The sequence below is a fragment of the Phyllostomus discolor genome, chromosome 4 (genome assembly GCF_004126475.2).
Source record: "Phyllostomus discolor isolate MPI-MPIP mPhyDis1 chromosome 4, mPhyDis1.pri.v3, whole genome shotgun sequence".
NCBI classification, from domain to species: Eukaryota; Metazoa; Chordata; class Mammalia; order Chiroptera; family Phyllostomidae; genus Phyllostomus; species Phyllostomus discolor.
Genome location: NC_040906.2, coordinates 5,324,485 through 5,344,639, shown reverse-complemented (window position 1 = coordinate 5,344,639; position 20,155 = coordinate 5,324,485). Strand labels below are relative to the sequence as shown.

At 53.4% G+C, this 20,155-nt stretch overlaps 1 protein-coding gene across 1 annotated transcript in view; it reads left to right on the top strand.

Annotated features, from left to right (window-relative positions):
- Positions 1-871: 871 nt before the first annotated feature.
- The window catches only part of ARMC9 (armadillo repeat containing 9), a 106,066-nt gene continuing 86,782 nt past the window's right edge, over positions 872-20,155 (top strand). The window contains exons 1-7 of the mRNA XM_036022727.1: positions 872-1,377; positions 4,611-4,698; positions 5,998-6,123; positions 7,797-7,967; positions 8,716-8,871; positions 11,974-12,066; positions 16,007-16,031. Coding sequence (XP_035878620.1) covers positions 4,648-4,698; positions 5,998-6,123; positions 7,797-7,967; positions 8,716-8,871; positions 11,974-12,066; positions 16,007-16,031 — 622 coding nt within the window. The 5' untranslated portion in view covers positions 872-1,377; positions 4,611-4,647. The remainder of the gene's footprint in view (positions 1,378-4,610; positions 4,699-5,997; positions 6,124-7,796; positions 7,968-8,715; positions 8,872-11,973; positions 12,067-16,006; positions 16,032-20,155) is intronic.

Sequence of the window (20,155 nt, the reverse complement as noted above, 5' to 3'; positions counted from 1 at the left end):
GAAATGCTTGGCACACACAGTCACCATATTTGGCAAATATTATACGGGACAATATAACGTTCTGTTTGCAAAAAAGTAAGGCAATCTTTGGGATATACTCATGTCAAAACTTATCTGAAATTAAAAATTAACTGGGTATCCTCTACTTTGTCAACGCCAGGCACAGTGAATTGACAATAAATGTTAAACTTTTATTTTTATTTTTTATTTATTTTATCTTTAGAGAGAGGGGAAGGGAGGGAGAAAGAAAGACAGAGAAACATCAGTGTGTGGTTACCTCTCATACATCCCCAAATGGGGACCTGGCCCGAAATCCAGGCATGTGCCCTGGCTGAGAATCAACCGACGACCCTTTGGTTCGGAGGCTGGCACTCAGTCCCCTGAGCCACACGAGCCAGGGCAAATGTTAACTTTTATTATCATGAACACGAAAATTCTTTTCAATACATGTTACCTGGACAGGATGTCTCCTCCTGCTAAATATGGCTCTTCTCTGAAGGCAGACTCGAAAGGGCTGGGCGGGGCTGGGGGCTCGGGGGACGGTGGCCACAGACTTATCTTAGGGCTTCTTCAACTGCAGGCTCACCTACCTTCTCCATGCCCTCCTCCATGTCTCCACCCGCCCGGATGCGTGGAGATGGAAACCTGGACGTGGAAGGACAGAGGCTCCCACCGCAGAGCCTCAACGTCTGGAAGGGAAGGGTTTTTCTCCCTCTCTAGCCACCTCCCCAGCCTCCAGCCCAGAGCTGAGCGACTTCAGTTCAAAAACACCACGTGCAAGGAGAGGTAGGATTTGTTTTCGTTTTACTTCTAAAGATCCAAGTACCACGTGGGGGTGGGGGGAGAAAGGGTTCCTCTGAGATCTTTGGAAATTGCTGCTACGGTATGGAACCCTGATGCTTGGAGCTTTGAGGCAGGTCTTGGACATTTTTGGTTCTAAAGTAGTCCTGGGTCACTCCAGTAAAATGGGAAGAACGAATCCCGTCTTTTTCCCTGGGCTACAACGAGCTCCTTGACCTTAGCGGCTGAGCTGCTCGGGCTCATCCCCAGGGCTGGGAAGAGGGCTGGGAACAGGGCCAAGAGCAACGTCAGTGGAAATGAACGAAGGCAAAGCGGTGGAGGGTGGAAGCGGAGACGCGGACGCGCAACGTGCGACCTCCAGCGGACAGCTCTGCTGTACCTCCTCCCCGAAGAAAGTTCGCCCCCGGGGTTCCCAAAGTTCCCGCTTTTCCTCCCAGGATGCTCCGCGCCCGCCGCGTCCCGCGATTGGCTGCTCCTCCTCACGTGGCACCAAGCCGGCGGCAGCGGTTGCCAGGGAGACGGCTGGAGTAGTGGCCGCCCGGCTGGCAGGCGCGGGCCCTAGCGGCGGAGCTGCAGGTAAGCACGTCCCCCGGTGCGGCTGATCCACCGCCGAGCCCGCCGTCCCGGGGCGGGAGGAGCAGCGGTGGGGCCCGAGGGCCGCGGCTCTGCTGAGCCCTCGCCTGGGGAAAAGCCCCGATGCGACAGCCTGGCAGCCGCTGCAGGAAGCCTCCGCTTCTCTCCCGCGGTCCAGGGCTCTCACTGCGGCGTGGGCCCCAGGCGGCCACCGGGACGTATCGAGGACAGGCCCAGCTACTTCCCTCCAGTAGCCCCTGATCTTTGCTGCAGCGGGCTACGCTTGGAGGGGTCCCCAAGTCCTCCAGATTGGCAGTGAAGGCGCGAGCGGGTGGCCTGGGACTTCTCGATCCGCCCTCCACCCCCTCCGTCTTCTCCATCAGCTGATCTCCCTTCCCAGACACCCCGGTTAGATCCAGATTTCATCCAATCTAAGCAAAAGCAAGATGCTTGCTATGCAGATTCTTCTTCCAGACCCATCCCGTAGCCTTACCCTTAGTCACAAACCCTATAATACGGAAATTCTGAAGCTGCCACTACAACGCTCCAAAGTGAAGAAGTTTTCTCTAGTTTCTGCAGAAAGTAGAGCAACAGTTCTCAAAGTTGAATGTGCATAAACGTCATCGGGAGAGCTTGTTTAAAACGATTTGGGGGCATCGTGCCTGCCAGAGTGTTTGTTCAGTAAGATTAGGGTGGTGCTAGGAATTTCCATTTGCACAAGCATTGCAGGGGATTCCGAATCAGGTGGTCTGAACTTGGAGTGATGCTGTGTAGTGGTTAAGGTTGGTCTGGATTGATATTCCTGCTTTGTCCCGTCCTCGCTGAGTCATTGAGAGCACTTCTACCTCCTGGGGCATCAGCTGTCTCATCTGTAAAAGGAGAATTTAAATCATGCTCACCTTTCAGGTTTATTGTGAAAATTAAATGCGAACCTTTTTGCACGTAAGTGGCATACATTAAACCTTCCATAAACCTATTGTTATTTAAGAGTTTAGAGAAATTTTTCTGAGAAGGTCAAGAGTCGTGGAATAGCCGAGAGTGGCTCACCTGCACTGACAGGTCACAGCAGACTCCTGGTCAAAGGATGGTCCCAAAGAGCTTCTCCGAGGAAGTGATGTTTATTGGGTGCAGGGGTTTGCCGGGTGAAGAAAGAGATGGGGAAACTGTCACCAGGCAGTGAGAACAGTATGTACAAAGTCCCCGAGGGGGGAAGGAGCTCGAGTTCCCAGAAACAACAGTTTTCCCTTTTCCAGGACCTTCAAAAATGCTGTTTCCTCTGCTTGGGCTTCAGTGATTCGTTAAATGTCTTGGGTGCCTGTCCCGCCAACTCTGCTAGGTTCCAGAGATACAAAACTCAGATGCAGCTCCCTGCCTTGGTAAACAGGGCGATGCGTGTAACAGCATAAGTAGGTGCGGGGTGCAGAGGTACCCCAGAGGGGAGAGAACTGCCTTGGTGGGGGTGGAAGGGAAGGATTCGTGGAAGACTTCCTAAAGGGAGTCAGGTCTGAACGCAGCTGGTATGATGAACCGAGCTTGCCTGGGAGGTGGGGGGAGGTCACCGATCAGACGGCTTAGAAAGAGCATGTCATTTGGGGGAGTGGCTGGGAGTTCACTATTGGCGGGGCCAACGTGGGGCAGTGGTGGCAGGGAGCAGGGAGAGGGACAGGGGTGGGGGTCCAGGGAAAGGTGAGACAGTGGGTGGTCCTCACAGAGTAGCTGTCTTTCTCCTGGCCCCTTGGATCTGGCAGGCCTGGAGGTGGGGGTGGGGGGAGCGCTGTCCTCCCTGCTCCTCATCGCTACTTCCAGATCACCGTTGCCCTCCTTTGAAGTACATGCCACGGGCTTTCCCTCGGGCCACCCCTCCTCGAGGCCGTCCCCTACGAGGGGCACAGCTGTTCTCCTTGAAGACTGGAGCTCCTGGCTCCCTGTCTGCCTCTCCACTTTTGCAACTTTATTTTTGTTTTCCGCATCCTGGCCACACACATTTCTCCGTCCTCCTTACTCTTAGGCATCTTTCTCTCCATCGTCCTCATCCGCCCCCTGTGTGGTCATGAACTTTTTGGTACTGCGCCCTCTCCAAGATTTAGATTCGAAGCACCCACCCCCCGCTCTGACCACCACCTTCTGTCTCTCACGCTCCCTTGAATGTGCCCTCTTGGGCCGGCCTTCGACCCCACAGCTTTTCCACCGGGCACAGCGCCCCTTATGTGCCTCCCCTCCCCCTTCTCAACGAGGCTTAGCTCCGAAGCCCCGCCACTGCTCCACTTGTTTTCTCTCTTCCCTGTGCTCTGGAGTCACTGCACTCTGATGAGCCTAGCTCAGACTCGGGAAGTGGCTGGAGAAAACCGAAAGTCGTGCAGGCATTTTGTCAACGTTTGATATTCCTGCTTGGGATAGTGTAGAGCAAGGGATTAGTGACCGTTTATTTACATCAGATTAATTCTAATGCCTAGCCTTCCTCAAAGTGGATGAATTGACCTTATTGTAAACTCTGTTCCGTTCTAAATACACTGTGCGGCCTTGACTACTTGGATTACACACGCCACATCACAGCACATAGGAAAACCCTAAGTAAGAAACGTAACCTTCCTCGGTCTCAGCGGCGATCTTTGACTTTCTCGTTCACGCCACCTTCCAGTCTTTGTCCACGTCATTTTACACGCAGAAAGAACCTCCTATCACTGCTTACGCAGAGGAAGGAACTGCCTTTGACTTCAGCCCCCCCATTCCCTGGTGCTGCTGTACGAACTGCCATAAACGCAATGGCTTGACACAACACGGGTTTCTTGTTTTACAGTTCTGGAGGTCAGAGGTCTGAAATGGGTCTCGCTGAACACAGGTCAGGGCGTTTGCAGGGCTTCCAGATTCTAGAAGCTTCCTGCATTCTCGGGCTCCTGGCCCTTCCTCCACCCTCAAAGCAGGCAGTGGCTGCCCGAGTCTTCCTCACTGTGCACCACTCCAGCCCTACCCCTCCTGCTCCCCACTTTGCTGGTAAGCACCCCTGGGCTTACAGTGGGCCCCCGATAGCCCAGGCTACTCTCCCCATGTTAAGGTCACTTTAAGGTCAACTTCAATGCCATCTGCAGCCTTAACTCCCCCTGGCCTTGTCATACGACCCAGTGACAGCCTCCTGGGACGAGGATGGGGTGCCTTTGGGGCCGCCGTCCTGCCCAGCGCAGCCGCCTTTTTGTGGCTTCGCAGATGGTTAAAACGAAGGCTTTTGTTTGGCTTTGCAGAGATTTTTGCTGCGAGAACTGGCGGTAGCCTTGCAGTATGGGGGATATCCTGGCTCACGAATCCGAGTTGCTTGGACTAGTGAAAGAGGTAGGTGTGCCCCACCCCGGTCGCGGGGAAGGACACGGACAACTCGTGAAGCTGGCGTTGCCGTGCAGCCCGTTCTGCAGCGCCTCCTTGCGTTCGTGTCTGTGTGGTCCGTCACAGAATTACTCTCCGTGTGTTTATGCTTTGTTTTCGTAACTAAACTGGCGTCTTACAGCTGGTTTCTTTAGAGTCCTTTTGAAGGACATTGTGAAGGCAACTCGTGGGTAGGGTAAAAGAGTCAAACATATGGGAGTATAAAATCGAATTTTCCTGCCCCTCTCCTGCAGTGACCGACCGCAGCTGATGGTCCAGCACATCACCTTTCCAGACTTTGTTCTGTGAGTGTGCAGAACACATTCCCGGGTCTGCAGTTTGTTTTACGAACTGCGATGGTGCCACGCACGTTGTTCTGTAGCCTGTCTCTCACCTGTCAGCAGTGACGTGGCCTGAACATCTCCCTGTGTGACCCTCACACTTTTGAATGCTGTAGTTTTCCCTGAGTGGTAGCCTCCCGAGTACTGAACTCGTGCCTATGAATGGACGCTTAGGTGTCCACGCTGCAGCCTTTGAAGGACAGGACCCACCACCCCTGACGCCTGTCAGACTGCTGTACTGCGTTTGGTGTGCGGCTGGCATTTGTCGGCAGGATAGTGAATGAATTCTGAGTGCTGTCCCCGGGGAGGGTTGTGGAGAGGGCCTGGGCAGGTGGCCACAGGTAGGGGAGGCAGAAACAGGGAGGTGTGACTAGCAGACCAGAGGGAGGGCAGAGTGTCACGCACGGCCACGGAGCGCAGGGTGGGGACAAAGGGGAGAGGGGGCTCCGTGGTGCTGCCTGCCTGAGGACCGCTCGCCGATGCCACAGCCCGCCTTTTAATGACTTATTCTCTCGGGGACAGGCGTTATTTCTAGTCCCTCTGTTCCAAGTAACAAAGTCCCAGGGGCCAACCAGAGCCGAAGCCATCAGGCTGCCCTCCCCCCTGCCTGCCTGTCACTCACTTTTCCAGACTGCTGAGCCCGAGATTTCTTCCCTGTTAGCCGTGATAAGGAACCACGGAGCTCGCAGCTTCCTCCCCAGAGCGAACCTGGTTCTGTAAAGAAACATCTTCCGAGTCACTGTCTTTCTAGGCTTTTAGTGGGTGCGTGGAGAAGTGAATTCCAAGCTGGGTCCCAGGTTACTTCCACCAAAGTGACAGCCCCTTAACCCCAGTGGCAATCGGGGCCAATACCGAACCAGCACAGTTGCAGCTGCTTTGCGGGTGTTAGAGCAGAGAGCTCTGTATGCTTTTGTGTTTTCTTTTACAGTATCTAGATTTCGCTGAATTTGAAGAGACCTCGAAAACATTTTCAAAAGAATGCAAAATAAAGGGGAAACCTTTATGTAAAACAGCAGGTGGCTCTTTGCGGGACTCCAGGTCGCTGATAATCCAGGTAAGGGTTTCCTTTTTTTCAAATCTCTGTTGTAAAAAAAAATGCTGCCGTTTGAGAACTGTGGGATCTTTTCTGGAGACCCGGTCACTTTCAGAGTCCTCGGTGTTGGGGTGTGGATCAGTAGCGGGGCCCTCACGGCTCTGCACCCCGCCGAGGCAGGGGGTGGTGACGCAGGTCCTTCACAGATGCTCCAAGGGAAGAAGACAGAGGGCACACCTGGCGGGGCTTAAACACACCGAGACGGACGTGACCCCCACCGTGAGGTGTCTCAGGTTGCCAGTTCCAGTGCCGGGGACACGGCAGTGAACAAACCGGAGCCCGGCCTCTGCCCTCACAGTGCCTGCACTCCAGCTCCGGGAGGCCGGGGCGGGGCAGGTCCTGCTGCCGGGGCAGCGTCCTGGCCTGAGCAGCTCGGTGAGCACGAGCGGGCTGCAGAGGGCAGGTGGTGGACGGTCCTCAGCTCTCGGAGTTGGAAGGACCTCAGAAGTCCTCGCTTCAGCCATTGTGTGATGTTGCCGTCCCACTTGTGACCTCTAGGTGTGAGCTCACCCTGGCTGCATCCAGGGATGGGAGAATATAGTGTTTGAGGAGGCTGTGTATTTCAGCTTTGCGTGATTTCAGTATTTTCATAAATTTAACTCGTTTCAATATGCCCACTTCCAAGAAAAATTTGAGACTTGTCTTGAGAGGCCCGCTGAGCAGATAGAAGTTAGGGCACCACAACTGCCTATCTGCCGCTGGTCCCTGGCTCCCTCGCAGCCTGGCATGGGGCACCGGTGAGTGGGGGCGCCGTCAGAGTGGCTTATGGAGCTCCAGGCAGGGCTGCGCCCTCTGCCCAGAGCCCCTCCGGGCCCCGGGCACCTGGACACTGAGCTGCTGGCCCCCCCCCCATCGGGACTGTTAAGAACTTTCAATTCTGCCTTGTACCTAAATCCGAAAAACCGTGCAGCAGGGATTTGTGATGGCTCCATTGTCGTTCTTCTTGTGAGGCAGCTGACGTGATCACTGCCACCTCCTTTCTGCAAAAGTCTCTTACTTCAGCTACTGCGTGGCGAGTTGGGAAGCCCAGGCTCCCTCTGGGTGACCGCTCCCCACCCGGCCATCTCAGCTTGTTGTGCTTCCAGCAACAGGGCAGATGGCAATGCCACCTCCCAGGCCTGGGTTCGATGGGGTCAGTGTGTGAGCTCCTGCCGCAGGGGCACTCGGCACTGTGCTGTCTGCAAGCTACCGAGGTAGCCGGTTTGCTCCGCTGCAGCCTGGCGGCTCTCCGCCGCCCGTGTTACCTGCAGCAGGCCCGAGGGTCAGCGAGGCGGGAGGGCGGCTGCACGGCGTTCATGTGCCTGCGAGTGCTCCGTCTGCCAGCCTCTGGCCGCCGCCGAGCCAAGCTGTTTCCGGGGCCCCAGACGTCCCGTCTGTTTCTGACAAAGCCCAGGTTCGAACCTGCAAAGGGGTGGGAAGGCAGGGTCGGTCTGCAGGAACCTCGGCCTATGGAGCTTGAGGCCCCCTGGATCTCCCGTTTTCTGTCCCTTAGCTTCAAGAAGGAGGCTTGTGTTTCTCACTCGGAGACCCCGCAGCGATGGGGTCCCCGGGGCGTTGGGAGGGTTGTGAGAGCTGTGCGTGCTGGGGGAACGGGCACCCTGTGACGGCCCGCCCGTCTGCCGTGCTCCCCGCAGAAGGACCTCCTCGCGGCGTTTGACAGCGGGGACCAGAAGGCGTTCTTCGGCCTGTGGGAGGAGCACCTCCCCAGCGCCCTCCGAGACGGCGACGCCCTCGCCCGGAAGCTGGAGTTCTACCTCCACATCCACTTTGCCATCTACCTGCTGAAACGCTCCGCGGGGAGGCCGGTAGGTTCCGCGGGGGTGGCGGCCGGTCCCAGCGGCGCGTTTGGGGGGAGCGGCGGCTGCTGTTCGCCAGTGAGCACCACTGTAGTTCACGGCTGCCTCGTCCCACGGGGTGGGGGGAGGGCTCGTGTCTGTGTCCGACGGGCGGTGCTGCACCCCATTCCCAGTTTCTTTTCTGACTTACATGGAGAGTTAACGATTCTGTGTAAGCTGTGTTGTTTTCCTGAATACCTCGAGTGTTTGAAAACTCAGCATTTGTATGCATACATGTATGTCTGAGAGAACACGTATGGAGACCACATATTAGACCATATATTAGACGAGAAATTCAGGCATAAACGGTGGGGAAATGTAGGCCTAGCTGTGCAAGTCGGTTTGAGCGCTAAGTTGAATCTAGCTTCTGCAGCCTTTCCCCGGGCGGGGCTGGGGACGCGCGGGCTGGGGAAAGAGGGGAGGAGAGGCCTTGAGTGCAGAGCAGGTGACAACGGGGGAGCGGGGCCCAGCTGGCATTCGACCACGTGTGCTTGGTTAGTGGCTTCCCCGTGCCTGGCCTGCCGCCCGAGGACCTGTGCTAACCTACTGACAGTGTCACAAAGGGGTGGATCGGGGGTGACATTAGAATGACGAGACAGCACCCCCACCAGGCCAGGTGGGGAGGCAGCCCGGGACGTGCCTGCAGCGAGGGTCTGGGGTGAGGGGTGGACTGGGCATCAGGCAGGGGACCTCAGCGGGTGTCTTCCCTTCCTTGTAGGACAAAGAGGAGCTGGACAAAAGGATTTCTTATTTCAAGACCTACCTGGAGACCCGAGGGGCGGCGCTGAGCCAGACCACCGAGTTCCTCCCGTTCTATGCCCTGCCTTTTGTCCCCAACCCAGCGGTGCACCCCTCGTTCAAGGAGCTCTTCCAGGTCAGTGACAGCCTGTGGCCGCGTGTCCCGCCCCACGCAGCAGCCATGTGCCTTGTTCGAGCTGGTGGTTTCTGAATGAAGCAGCAAAAAACTAAAAATGGGCAACATGGGCTTCTGTTGCAGTTAAAGACTATTTGGATACCTTGCTTCCACAACTTTTCTTGTGCCATAAAACGTGATTTGTTTTGGTTCACCAAGACTTATTAATCCAGACCCACATAACTTTTTAATATACAACATCTTAAGGCATTTCGTGTGAATGTGTTCAGTATTGCAAGGATAATTTATTCGGCATATTGGCAATAAGTTGCCTGAGAAAGAACTAGAGTATTTTGCACAATCACTGGCCATATGTATTTTACTGATAATTTGTATTAAAATTCTCACTTACTTGGCATACATTTGGCTACCTGATTTGTACTATTGTTTCCATCAGATGGTTTGCCTATATCTCTTTTGTTATACTTTATTATTTTTTTAAGATTTTATTTATTTATTTTTAGAGAGGGAAGGGAGGGAGAGAGAGAGAGAGAGAGAGAGAGAGAGAGAAACATCAATGTGCGGTTGCTGGGGGCTGTGGCTTGCAACCCAGGCGTGTGCCCTGACTGGGAATCAAACCTGCGATGCTTTGGTTCGCAGCCTGCACTCAATCCACTGAGCCACACCAGCCAGAGCTTATTATTTTTTTAAAGATAACTTATTTTTTAAATGTGTGTCTTTTTAAAAAGATTCACTTATTTATTTTTACACAGAGGGGAAGGGAGGGAGAAAGAGAGGGAGAGAAACATCAATGTGTGGTTGCCTCTTACACACACTCCCTACTGGGGACCTGGCCTGAAACCCAGGCATGTGCCTTGACCTGGAATCGAACCAGAGACCCTTTGGTTCGCAGGCCAGCACAGCATTCAATCTACTGAGCCACACCAGCCAGGGCCTAAATACATAAAATCTTTAAAGAAAAAAAAAAGGACGTTGGGTGTTCTCACAGTGAAGAGTGAAGACCTGTGGTTGTGAAATAGTGGGGCTGCAGCCTCGCTCACGGTGAGGTGAGGTGGAGCCGGCAGCCAGGGAAGCAGGCGGGGCCTAGATGAGGCTGCGGCTGCGTTCAGGAATCAAGAGAGCATTGGTGTTCGTGGAGTCGGCTTACTCCATTCCTTCCCTTTGGCTGCTCTCCACCGCGCCCTTTTAGTGGTTGTCGTAGGTACTTCAGTGCGTGTGCACCATAACCTCAGGTGCTCATGTCTTCATTCCCTTCCTGACCATTGCAAGGGTCTTGGGGTGCATTAACCTCGTTCATCCTCTTTCCAGTTTCTGTGCTATCATTGTCAAATGTTTCAGTTATTTACTTCAATGCCACAAATTAGAACTGTTTGCTGTTTTATGCAATCGGTGTGTGTACAGCTTCACCCTCACACCTGCCAGTGCGCTGCTCCTTCTCCGTCTCGCACTGAGGACCTTCCGTCTGGGACCACTTCCTGCCCCACCTTGAGTACCTTCCTCTACCTCTCCTGCGGCTGCAGATCCCTCCCTTCAGTTCCCCCGTCCGGCCCGCGGCAGGTGTCCCTGTTGCGTCTCCCAGCTCCCACGGCAGGTGCCACTTCGGAGCCGGCCCGCGGTCTGACTGCCGCCTCCTTCTCTTGCCTTTAGGATCGCGTCATTTCACTTCAGTGTCCAGGGACACCGAATATTTGTTCGGCTTTGTTTTCTCACCTGTGTTGATTCGTGTTGGCCAACGTCGCTGCCCTTCCCTGAGGTTCTTCCTGGAGCTGAGCACAGAGAGCCCAACTGTGCGTTGGTTCTCTGCGGCCGCCCTAACGGAGGACCACAGACGGGGCGTCTTAAACAGGGAGAACTGTGTTGTCTCCCAGCCTAGGAGGCCAGAAGTCCGAGACCCACGCCTCTGGCCGCAGGGCCGTTCTTCCTTGGGCCTCCGGGAGGCTTCTTCCTTGCCTGTTCCGGCTTCTGGAAGCTTCCAGTGTTCCTCGGCTTGTGGCAGCCTAACGCCGGGTCTCTCTGATCTGCCTTTACGTGGTGTCTGTTCCCCGTGTCTGGGTCTGAAGCTGCCTCCTTCTCGCAGAGACCCCGTTCCTGTTGCACTAGGAGTCCGCCCTGCTCCAGACCAGCCGCTTCTTAACTGGTCACGCCTGCCAGGACCCCGTCCCCGGTGACCTCACGTTCCGAGATGGGGACCTCGGCGCACCTTTTCAGGGGACACAGTCCAGCCCACAACACATCATAAATAAAGTTGTCATGCCGTGTCAGGGAATGACAAAGTCTTTTTTAAAATACCAGACTTTGTTTATCTGGCAGTTTGTTTTCGGAAGTCTGGGAAGACCCTGGGCAGACTGGGTGGGGCGGGAGGGGGGTGAGGCTGCCCAGCCAGGAGGGGAGGGTGGGGAGGGTGGGAGGGTGTGTGGGCTGGGGGAGGCGGGGCCAGCAGATGGGAATTTTCCGGGGTAAACAGCTTCGGTTCGGTGGGACTTCTGAGTTTGGGTGGCAGGGTCCTTTGTGTGAAGACGCTCAGGGAGACACCCTGAGAAGGGTTGCCGCTCGTCACCCTTTCTTCTCTTACTGCTTACCTCATCCCTTTTCCTTCCCCAGGAGCCCTCTGTGAGACAAGTCCTTCTTTTCAAGGGACAACTCACACTCACGTACCCCGTGATTCTTGGCATGGTGGGGTCTTTAAGGCGCTGTCCTTCTCCCTCACCGAGGAGGGGTCCGTGGAAGCGGCCCCTCTCCTCGGGAGACCGTCAGTGACTCAGTGACTGTTGTGCGTGCTGGCTGGCACCGTGTGAGCCTCAGCTGGCCCGCATGCTTCCCGGTATCCGGCCTAATAAGGCTGCTTGTCGTGCTCGGGTTTAAATCACACGGAGTATTCAAATCACGCGCAGGATTCTTTTTCCCTGTTCATGAAAGAACTCCGTTTCCTTTTCCTGCCGTGGGAGCTCGGCGCTTCGGTGGATGAACTGGTCGGTGGTCCTGAAACCCCCATTTCACCTCTGCCAGCAGGTCTTGCTTATACTTCACCCTAAAGGCACAGCTTGACGATGTTGTTGACATTTCCCGATTGAGCTTTTATTTTATTTTCCTTGTTTTCTTCAGGACTCCTGGACTCCAGAATTGAAGTTGAAGTTGGAAAAGTTTCTGGCTTTCATTTTTAAAGCTGGCAACACGCCGAAGCTTTTAGCCTTATATGTATCCTTTCAAAGCCGAGGGAGAGCGCCGTGGTGCTGGAGGACCGCGCCGGCCTAGACCGCCCCGCAGAAACGGGCGATGGGGAAGGCGCTGTCCGTGCCTGCGTGGTACAGAGCGCCAGCGGGAGGGCGTGCCGAGGCCCGTAGGGGTGGGTGTCTGTGCCGATGGATCTCTGAGGCCGGCTCAGGTCGTTTTTTTGTGTCGTGTGCTAGAAGCTTTGTTAGGGGGGAAAAAGTGCCCGTCTTTTTGGAAGAGAACTCCTTGGAATAACTGTCCCTTCTTAGTAGAAGATGTTCAACCACTTTTAAAGGGCCTTGAGGCCCCAGCATTTGGACCAAGTGACTTGTTATTCAAATTGGGCCTTTTTCAAAGACAACTTTATTGAGGTGTAATTTGCACACCATGAACACGTACAAGTGAATGATTTTTAGCAAATGTGTGGAGTTGTGCAGCGTCTATCTTGACACTGCAGTTCCTGGCAGGACGCTTCCGAGAGTGTAAGAGGGCACTGGCTGGCCGGGGAGGGTGGGGCAGCAGTCACCCACGCCTGGGAGGCTGGTTTCCCAGAGCCTATTGGTCTTTAAAGACGTTTGTCTCCTTTTATTCTGAACAGGAATGTATCAGTTATTTTTTTTAAAGATTTTATTTATCTATTTTTAGACAGAGGGAAGGGTGGAGAAATGGAGAGAAACATCAGCGCGCGGTTGCTTCTAGTATGCCCCCCACTGGGGACCTGGCCCGAAGCCCAGGCATGTGCCCTGAGTGGGAATCGAACCAGCGACCCTTTGGTTTGCAGGTTGGCGCTCCATCCACTGAGCCACACCAGCCAGGGCTGTATCAAAAGTTATTTCATAAAAAGAATACAACATTTGGAATTATGAAGCGGGTACTTGTTCTAATTTAGTGAAAAATGTAGGCCACTTGGCTGTCTAATACCTGCTTCCTTTCCGACTCCAAAGCACAGGACTCCCTTCTCCTAATTGATCCCTTTGTCCCTGGGATCCCGTGACCCGTGTCTTCTTCAGCTTCCGCAGCCTCTGGAGGCTCCGGCTGCCCGAGTGCAGTCCCCAGGCCTCGCCCGAGGCGGGCCCAGCCGGGCTGAGCTGCAGCTCCTCTCTCTGCTTTTACAGCCCTCAGGGTTTGTTCAGGCCCCTGCCGCTGCGCCCGCACCGTGGCGTCTGCATAGCCGATCTGTTTTCCTCCCCGAGCTCCATACAAAGTGACAGTTGTCAGTGAAATGAGGACTTTTCCAGCCTGGCCCATGGTTATTTTTAGTACCCCTTTAAAGAGCATTCCTCAGCGTGAACGTAATGGCGCCGATGTGTTAAGATTCTAAAAGAAGTTATTTACACACTAAATCATATTCTGTTAATAATAACACCTTTTTATAGGAATAATACGAAGATTGAGTTAACACGTCAAACTTGCTTAAAACATCCATCACATAGTAAGTGCTTGATAGCTGTTAGCATTGTAAATGTTTGCAAATACTTGTCACCTCTCATCCTATTCAGCGTGCTTTGAAGCAAGTACATTTAAATATAGCAGGTAACTACAAACGTTCCTTTCTTTTCCTCGTCCCACGGAAACATTTGCAGTTCAGGCCAGCACGCACTAAACTGAGGTCCGTGCTAGGAATTAGGGATCCAAAGAAAAGGCCGAGACCTACTTCTCTTGGCCAGGTTGGAGGTTTTATTAATTTTTTTAAATTTAATCTTTATTGTATTCTTTTCTATTATCATTTAGTCCCATTGTATCCCCTCCCCCAAGTTGGAGTTTTAAACATAATTTAAATTTCTATTTATTTATTTATTTATTTTTACAGAGAGGGGGAGGGAGGGAGAAAGAGAGGGAGAGAAACATCAATGTGTGGTTGCCTCTCATGCACCCCCTACTGGGGCCCTGGCCCGCAACCCACGCATGTGCCCTGACTGGGAATTGAACTGGCCACCCCTTGGTTCGAGGTCAGCGCTCAATCCGCTGAGCCACACCAGCGAGGGCCCAAGCTGGAGCTTTAATCAATAAAATGGAGTCTGTGGCGCAGACGAGGACAGGAGCCCCAGGCAGAGGGAACGGCTGGTGCGGAAGCGGGAGGCCGGAGGTCTGGGAAGCTGGAGGGGATGCACTGTTGCTGGAGAGCGGAAGCCAGGGGCGGGGCCGTGGTGGCACGTGTGAGTGAGGGCCCATGGGCGAAGGGCGCCTTCGAAAGGTTTAAGGAGAATAACATGCTCATGTTAATAACATTTTAAAAAATCACTTTTTCATTCCTGATTATAAAATTGATCATGTTCCCTGTAGACGATTTAGAGAACACAGAAATGCATTTGTGCACATACACACACCCCAAAGGATGCAGTGTTTACGATAAAGAGGGTAGTTGCCCGTATATATGTGTGTGGTTTTATACTTTTATCAGATGAAGAGAGCATTTTGCTAATATCATTAAATATCCTCCTGACTGCCATAGCTCAGTGGATTGAGCTCGGGCTGCGAACCAAAGCATCGCAGGTTCGATTTCCAGTCAGGGCACATGCCCAGGTTGCAGGCCAGGTCCCCAGTGGGGACCACATGAGAAGTAACCACACATTGATGTTTCTCTCTCTTTTTCCCTCCCTTCCCCTCTCTAAAAAATAAATAAATAAATACATAACATCTTTAAAAAAATATTCTCTTTGCAGGGCGTCCAACCTGCAGGCCGCATGCAGCCCAGGATGGCTGTGACTGCAGCCTGACACAAAATCAAATTTACTTAAAATCCTTTTTTTTTTTTTTGGCTCATCAGTTTTTGTTAGTGTTTGTGTATTTACTGTGTGGCCCAAGACAACTCGTACTCTTCCAGTGGGGCCCAGACACACCAACAGGTTGGACACCCCCTAGCTGTACACCCGAGAGAAATCAAACACGTCTAGGCGGCCACCCGTGCCCGGAGGTTCACTGGTGTTACTCAGAATGGCCAGAAAGTGCAAAGAACCCAGCGTCCACCGACTGGCTGGTGGGCGGATAGAAAAGACGTGGTGCAGCCACACAGTGGAGCGTTCTCTGGCAATAAAAAATGAGAGAATCACTGACACACGTGGCAACATGTTTGAACCTTGAAAACATGGTGTTAAGTGAGAGAAGCCGGTCACCACAGGCTGCATATTGTGTGGTTCCGTTCGTACGAAGGGTCCAGAAGAGTGCAGTCTGTCGGGCCAGCGGGCCAGCGCTTGCCTAGGGCCGGGGAGGGGATGGGGGATGGCAGTGAATGCTAACGGTTGCAGGGTTTTTGGGGGGTGACGGAGGAAGTGTCCTGCTGGTCATTGTAGTGACGGTTGCACGACTCTGAGCATACGGAAGACCACTGAAATGCACCCTTCGAATGGGTGAATTCTGCAGTGTGTGCATTACATCTCAGTAAAGCTGTCACCGAAGAAATTAAGGAAGCCCTCACCAAACGGGTCCAGTGCCTTGCCTTCGGTCTCGCTGCCACATGTGCGGCAGCTGAGGTCTGAACGGGCAGTGTGGCCCCCGGCGTCTGCGGTCGCCGTGGCGGCGCTGTGCGTGTGGTTTCCATCCCAACCCCAGCTTCCTCAGGGTAAAGCTGAAGGTACGAGTTGAAGGGTGTGAACTCAGCTTTGCATTTCTAGTAGAATGTCTTGGTAGAGCGGGGAAGGTCTTGGGCAGGGAGTACGGAGGCCAGGGCAGGGGTGTTGAAATGGGACCAGACTTGGATGCACCCAGAAGAAACCGAGGTGGGGAGAAGAGGGTTTATTTGGGAGCGAGCCGTCCAGGTAATGAGAAGCTGGTAACGGTCTTGCAGCTGTCTTAGCTGTGTAGAGCAGCATTAAGAAGCGGCCTTCGCTGTCCTGAGAATCCTCTTCCTCAGACTGGCCCCCGAAGGTCAGTGCCCTGAGGACTGCATCCCGGATGCCCGTTTTCCTGAACTTCCTTCTCATCCCAGAGGGAGAATGGACAAAGTCACAAAGGTGAATCATCTAGATTAAAAATTTTATTTTATTTTATTTTATTTTTAGAGAGAGGGAAGGGAGGGAGGAAAAAAGGGAGGGAAACCTCCTGTGAGAGAGAAACATCAATTGGTTGCCCCTCATGTGCCCAGGCCAGAGATAGAACCCGCAACCCAGACATGTGCCCTGACTGGGAATCCAACCGGTGACCTTTCGTTTTGTGGGAGGTGCTCTGACCAACTGAGCCGCCCCAGGCAGGGCTGGATCAAAATTTCTTAAATATCAGCTTTGCCACCTGAAGTTTTAAGTAGTGAGATGGAGAGAATTCCACAGCTTAGAGGAGGAGGACTTTAAATGTCTAAATATTTGTGAAGTGCTTTGCAATCATTTTTATCTGGATTCCTTGAGGCTCGCTTCCCAGGAAGGCTGGTGTTTTTTCAGCTTCGTCCTGCGTGTCAGGTACCTGAGACGGGGAGGAAGAAGCGAACCCAAGCACTGTGCCAACGTGACTGCAGCAACAGTTAGGGCACCGCCATGTGGGGGGAGGAATTGTTTTAGCGTCTTTACTTTCCCCCTGAACTTGCCTTGAACTAGTCTACTAGCAGCACGGAGTGCCCATTCTTCAGAAAGCATTTCCATTTTTTACTTCAAAGTAGGAATTCCAGTCTTAATTTTTTTTTAGCAAAAATTGATGACTTTCCATGATGAGTCATTTTCACCAGAGATGTTCATTTTCCAGAAAGGCGAGAAAAACTAGGTAATGTGAAGTTGGCCCGAATCGGGGTGCTTTGCCTGAGTGTCTTGGACACGGCGTTGTGAGAACCGCTCGAGCGATCGGGCCCATCACATGCTGGAAAGCTGATGCCATGTGCCTCAGGCTGCGTGCGCCTGGGTACCGCCGGCACCATCCATAGTACCCAGCAGGTGGAGTGTCACCACACGAAATAGGGCATTTGCCCTTCCCACAGCAGAGGAGCGCGAGCCAGGGCTGCAAAACTCCCTGCCGTTTTTCCTCGTGTTCCTTTTTAGAGAGTCAGAGTTTTCTAAAGAAAGGATGGATTGGTACATGAGTTAGCTCTTTGCTTTCCAGGGAGCTGACAAACGACCGATGCTTTCGCAGCTTCAGACGAGGAGAAGTTACATGTTCGTGTTTGCCCTCGGGAGCCTGGCAGGTCCCAGCCCCGCGGTTCTGGATTCCGGGTCTGCCCGCTGTGCCGCCCCTTCCAGAGCTCAGAGGGGACAGACCCGCTGACCCTTCAGGAGGGTCCCCATTCCCGTGCCTGAGCACAGAGGAGCAGGGGGACAGATGGGGCCTCCCGGGGTTGACGTGGAGTGGGCCCAGGGCCTCTGGGCTGCAGCCTCGGAGTGCCTTGGGGGGGCTGTGCCCCATTGCGGTTCTGCTCCAGGGCAGGTCCCAGCGGTCTCTCCAGCTCCTCGGGCCTGCCCGCTGCAGTGCGGGTCCAGTTTCTGGGCAGCACTGTCCCCCGCAGCGCCCTCACTCCTGGTGGGAAGGCGTGTCAAAGACTTTGCGGTCTTACTCTGAAACCCCCACCCCACCCGCGCCCTTTGGGTCCCAGGGAACTGCCTTAGTTCTGGACACGGCCTGCTCGGCCCCGGCTCAGATTTGGGCTTTGCGCTCCCTGGCCCTGGCGGGGGCGGGGCTGGGGGGGAGAGGCAGTGAGAAACTGCTTCCCATTTCCCGAGTGTCCCCAGCCCTGCCACCCAGCATGCTCTGCAGCTTGGGAGGCCCAGCGTTCTGCCGGGACCAGTTACGTCTCTGATAAGTGGCCCAATTTTGCAGACAAAGTAAGCGTGGGATGGAGAGCACCAATAGAAGAGCCTGTGTTTTTCTACAGATCTTTCACCTGGGATTTCAGCAAGGAGACCAGGGTTCTCGAGGCCCCTTCAAGCTTGATTTTAATTGCATTTTCTTAGGATGGCCCAGCAGAGCTGAGTCTGGCGGGCACAGCGAGTTTCTGTGGCCGGATACATCCTGAAAAGCAGTGTGGGCGATCAGAGAACTGCCCGGGCGCAGAGCACTGGGACCCGGGGCTCAGGGCCGAGCCCGGGCCACGGTCACAACAGCCAGGGGTCACCACTCTGTCGCCTCCTCCCCAGACCACGGCTGTGGTGCCCGCAGGCACAGACCTGCCTCCGATTTAATTTAATTCTAGACTCAGGTGTTGTTTTTTTTAATGGAACGTTTGGGTAATATTGTTATTCTGTGTGTCTCGATAAGAAGGTTTCACTGGTAAAGTGAGACTTCCAGAAGCTTTCGAAGAAGTCAGGAAGAATTCTTGGAGTGGGAAATTCTCGAAAGGAATTACTGTACATTAAAAATGGTGTTTAGAATAAAAGCTCAGGTTGGCAGTATAGCATATTGGATCACCATTTTCACCCAGCCATCTAAAAAAGATACAGAAATAGTATTTTTTTTAGCCTTTCTGGCATTAATTGATTGGGCCCTTTCAGAAAATGAACAATAGCTCCATTTTCTAGAGTTCAGGGCCCTAAATAGTTATTTTTAAAATGATGACCTACATTTATGGCTGTCAGTCATGACTTCATCGGTATTTGTGGATTCGCAGAATAACAAGTTGATGTGTAGCTGAATGTGAAGAAGGAAGAGTGTATTCTATTGCGAAGAGTGGTTCATTTTAGGTTTTTACACGAGATTAGAAAAACAGCTCTGTATTTTAAAAATGCATCATTTTGTCTTGAGCAGCCAACGGGTCTATAAAATGAAATCTCACCTACTCTTAAAAAAAATAAGAAAGAGAAAGACAGCAACGCGCCTGAATGAAAGGGGGGTGTTGGCGAGGGGCGCTGGGCGGCTGGGTGGTGAGAAAGCCCTCAGCACCTTTGTTAGCTTCATGGCACGCTGGGACAGCAGGAACACTGCCTGTGACCTTGACCGGCATTCTCTCAGTGTGTCTATTGCTTGTTTGAAAGTTGGGGTGCAGCTCTTTGGCCTTGCAAAGTACGAAGAATCTCAGTCAACTCCCCTGCCGTGACTGAGGCAGCGGCCCCATTATAAGAACGCGGACTGAGACGTCCCCGTCACAGTCGCGATCTCGCGGATCCAGGCATCTCGGCGGAGATTCCCTCGTCTCCTCACCCGTGTGACGGCGTCCGAGCCCCGGCGAATGCTCCCGAGTCAAGCCGGGGTGCAGAGCTGTGACGACTCGGGCACAGCTCACAGTAGCGCCAGGCCCCGCCTCTCGCCAGCCGCGGTGTCCGCCAGGCGAGGTCTGCGGGCAGCGGGCCGTTCGCTAAGTGGCGTATTGGAAGTGGCCATAAACGTGTCGGCCCGTGGCCTCCTGCCCTCCCTGCAGGCTGCCGGCCGTCGGGCCTCCTTTCCCCGCGGCGTGCCAGGCTTTGCAGCCGTCCCGGGTTCCAGTCCCAGGCTCCCAAAGCAAGAGTAGTCCCTTACGCGAGGTCTCTGTGCTGCGGCAAGTTTCAGAGTTCACGCGTCCGCTGCAGGAGGGACTGCTTTGATGGCATTGGTGTTTGCGAGGTCATTCGATCCCGCTAGGGGACTTCAGCACTTCATTGGGTGTCTGCCACTTGGTCCGTGTTGAGAAAGTTCACACAGATACTGCCTAACACTTGTCACCACGAAATGGGATGATCAGTACTCTGTGGGATTCTCATTGTTGGAAGGTCTAGTTTATGTAATTTTGGATTTTGTACATATGAAAAGCTTTCATAATACTTAGCATAGGGAGAAGGCAAGGGACTCCTTCTCCCTGGTAATATTTAAAGAGACGCTTGATACATGAATTCCAGGGCTGTTCCTCAGAAGTGCAAGTACTAAATGTGAGTTTGTGCTAGATGACTTCTCAGAGTTGTCTTGCAATACTGAGATTTGATGGGTGCTGAATAATAATAGTAATTCATTATCATGTGATATTTGGCATTTTAAGAGTTAAAATATTTAACTCCTGCACGTCAGTAAAAACTTAAAGCAGTTGAAATACTGTTTGAATGTGAGTGATTGTCACAGCTGGTTAGGATAGTGACTCAGGCTTGTCCTGTGTCCGAGCCGCTGGGCAGGTGTGTTTGCCGACAGTGCGGACACTCAGGTCCCACCCACTATCCACAATCTCGGTCTCTGCAGGTGCGGCCTATTCATCTTTATTTTG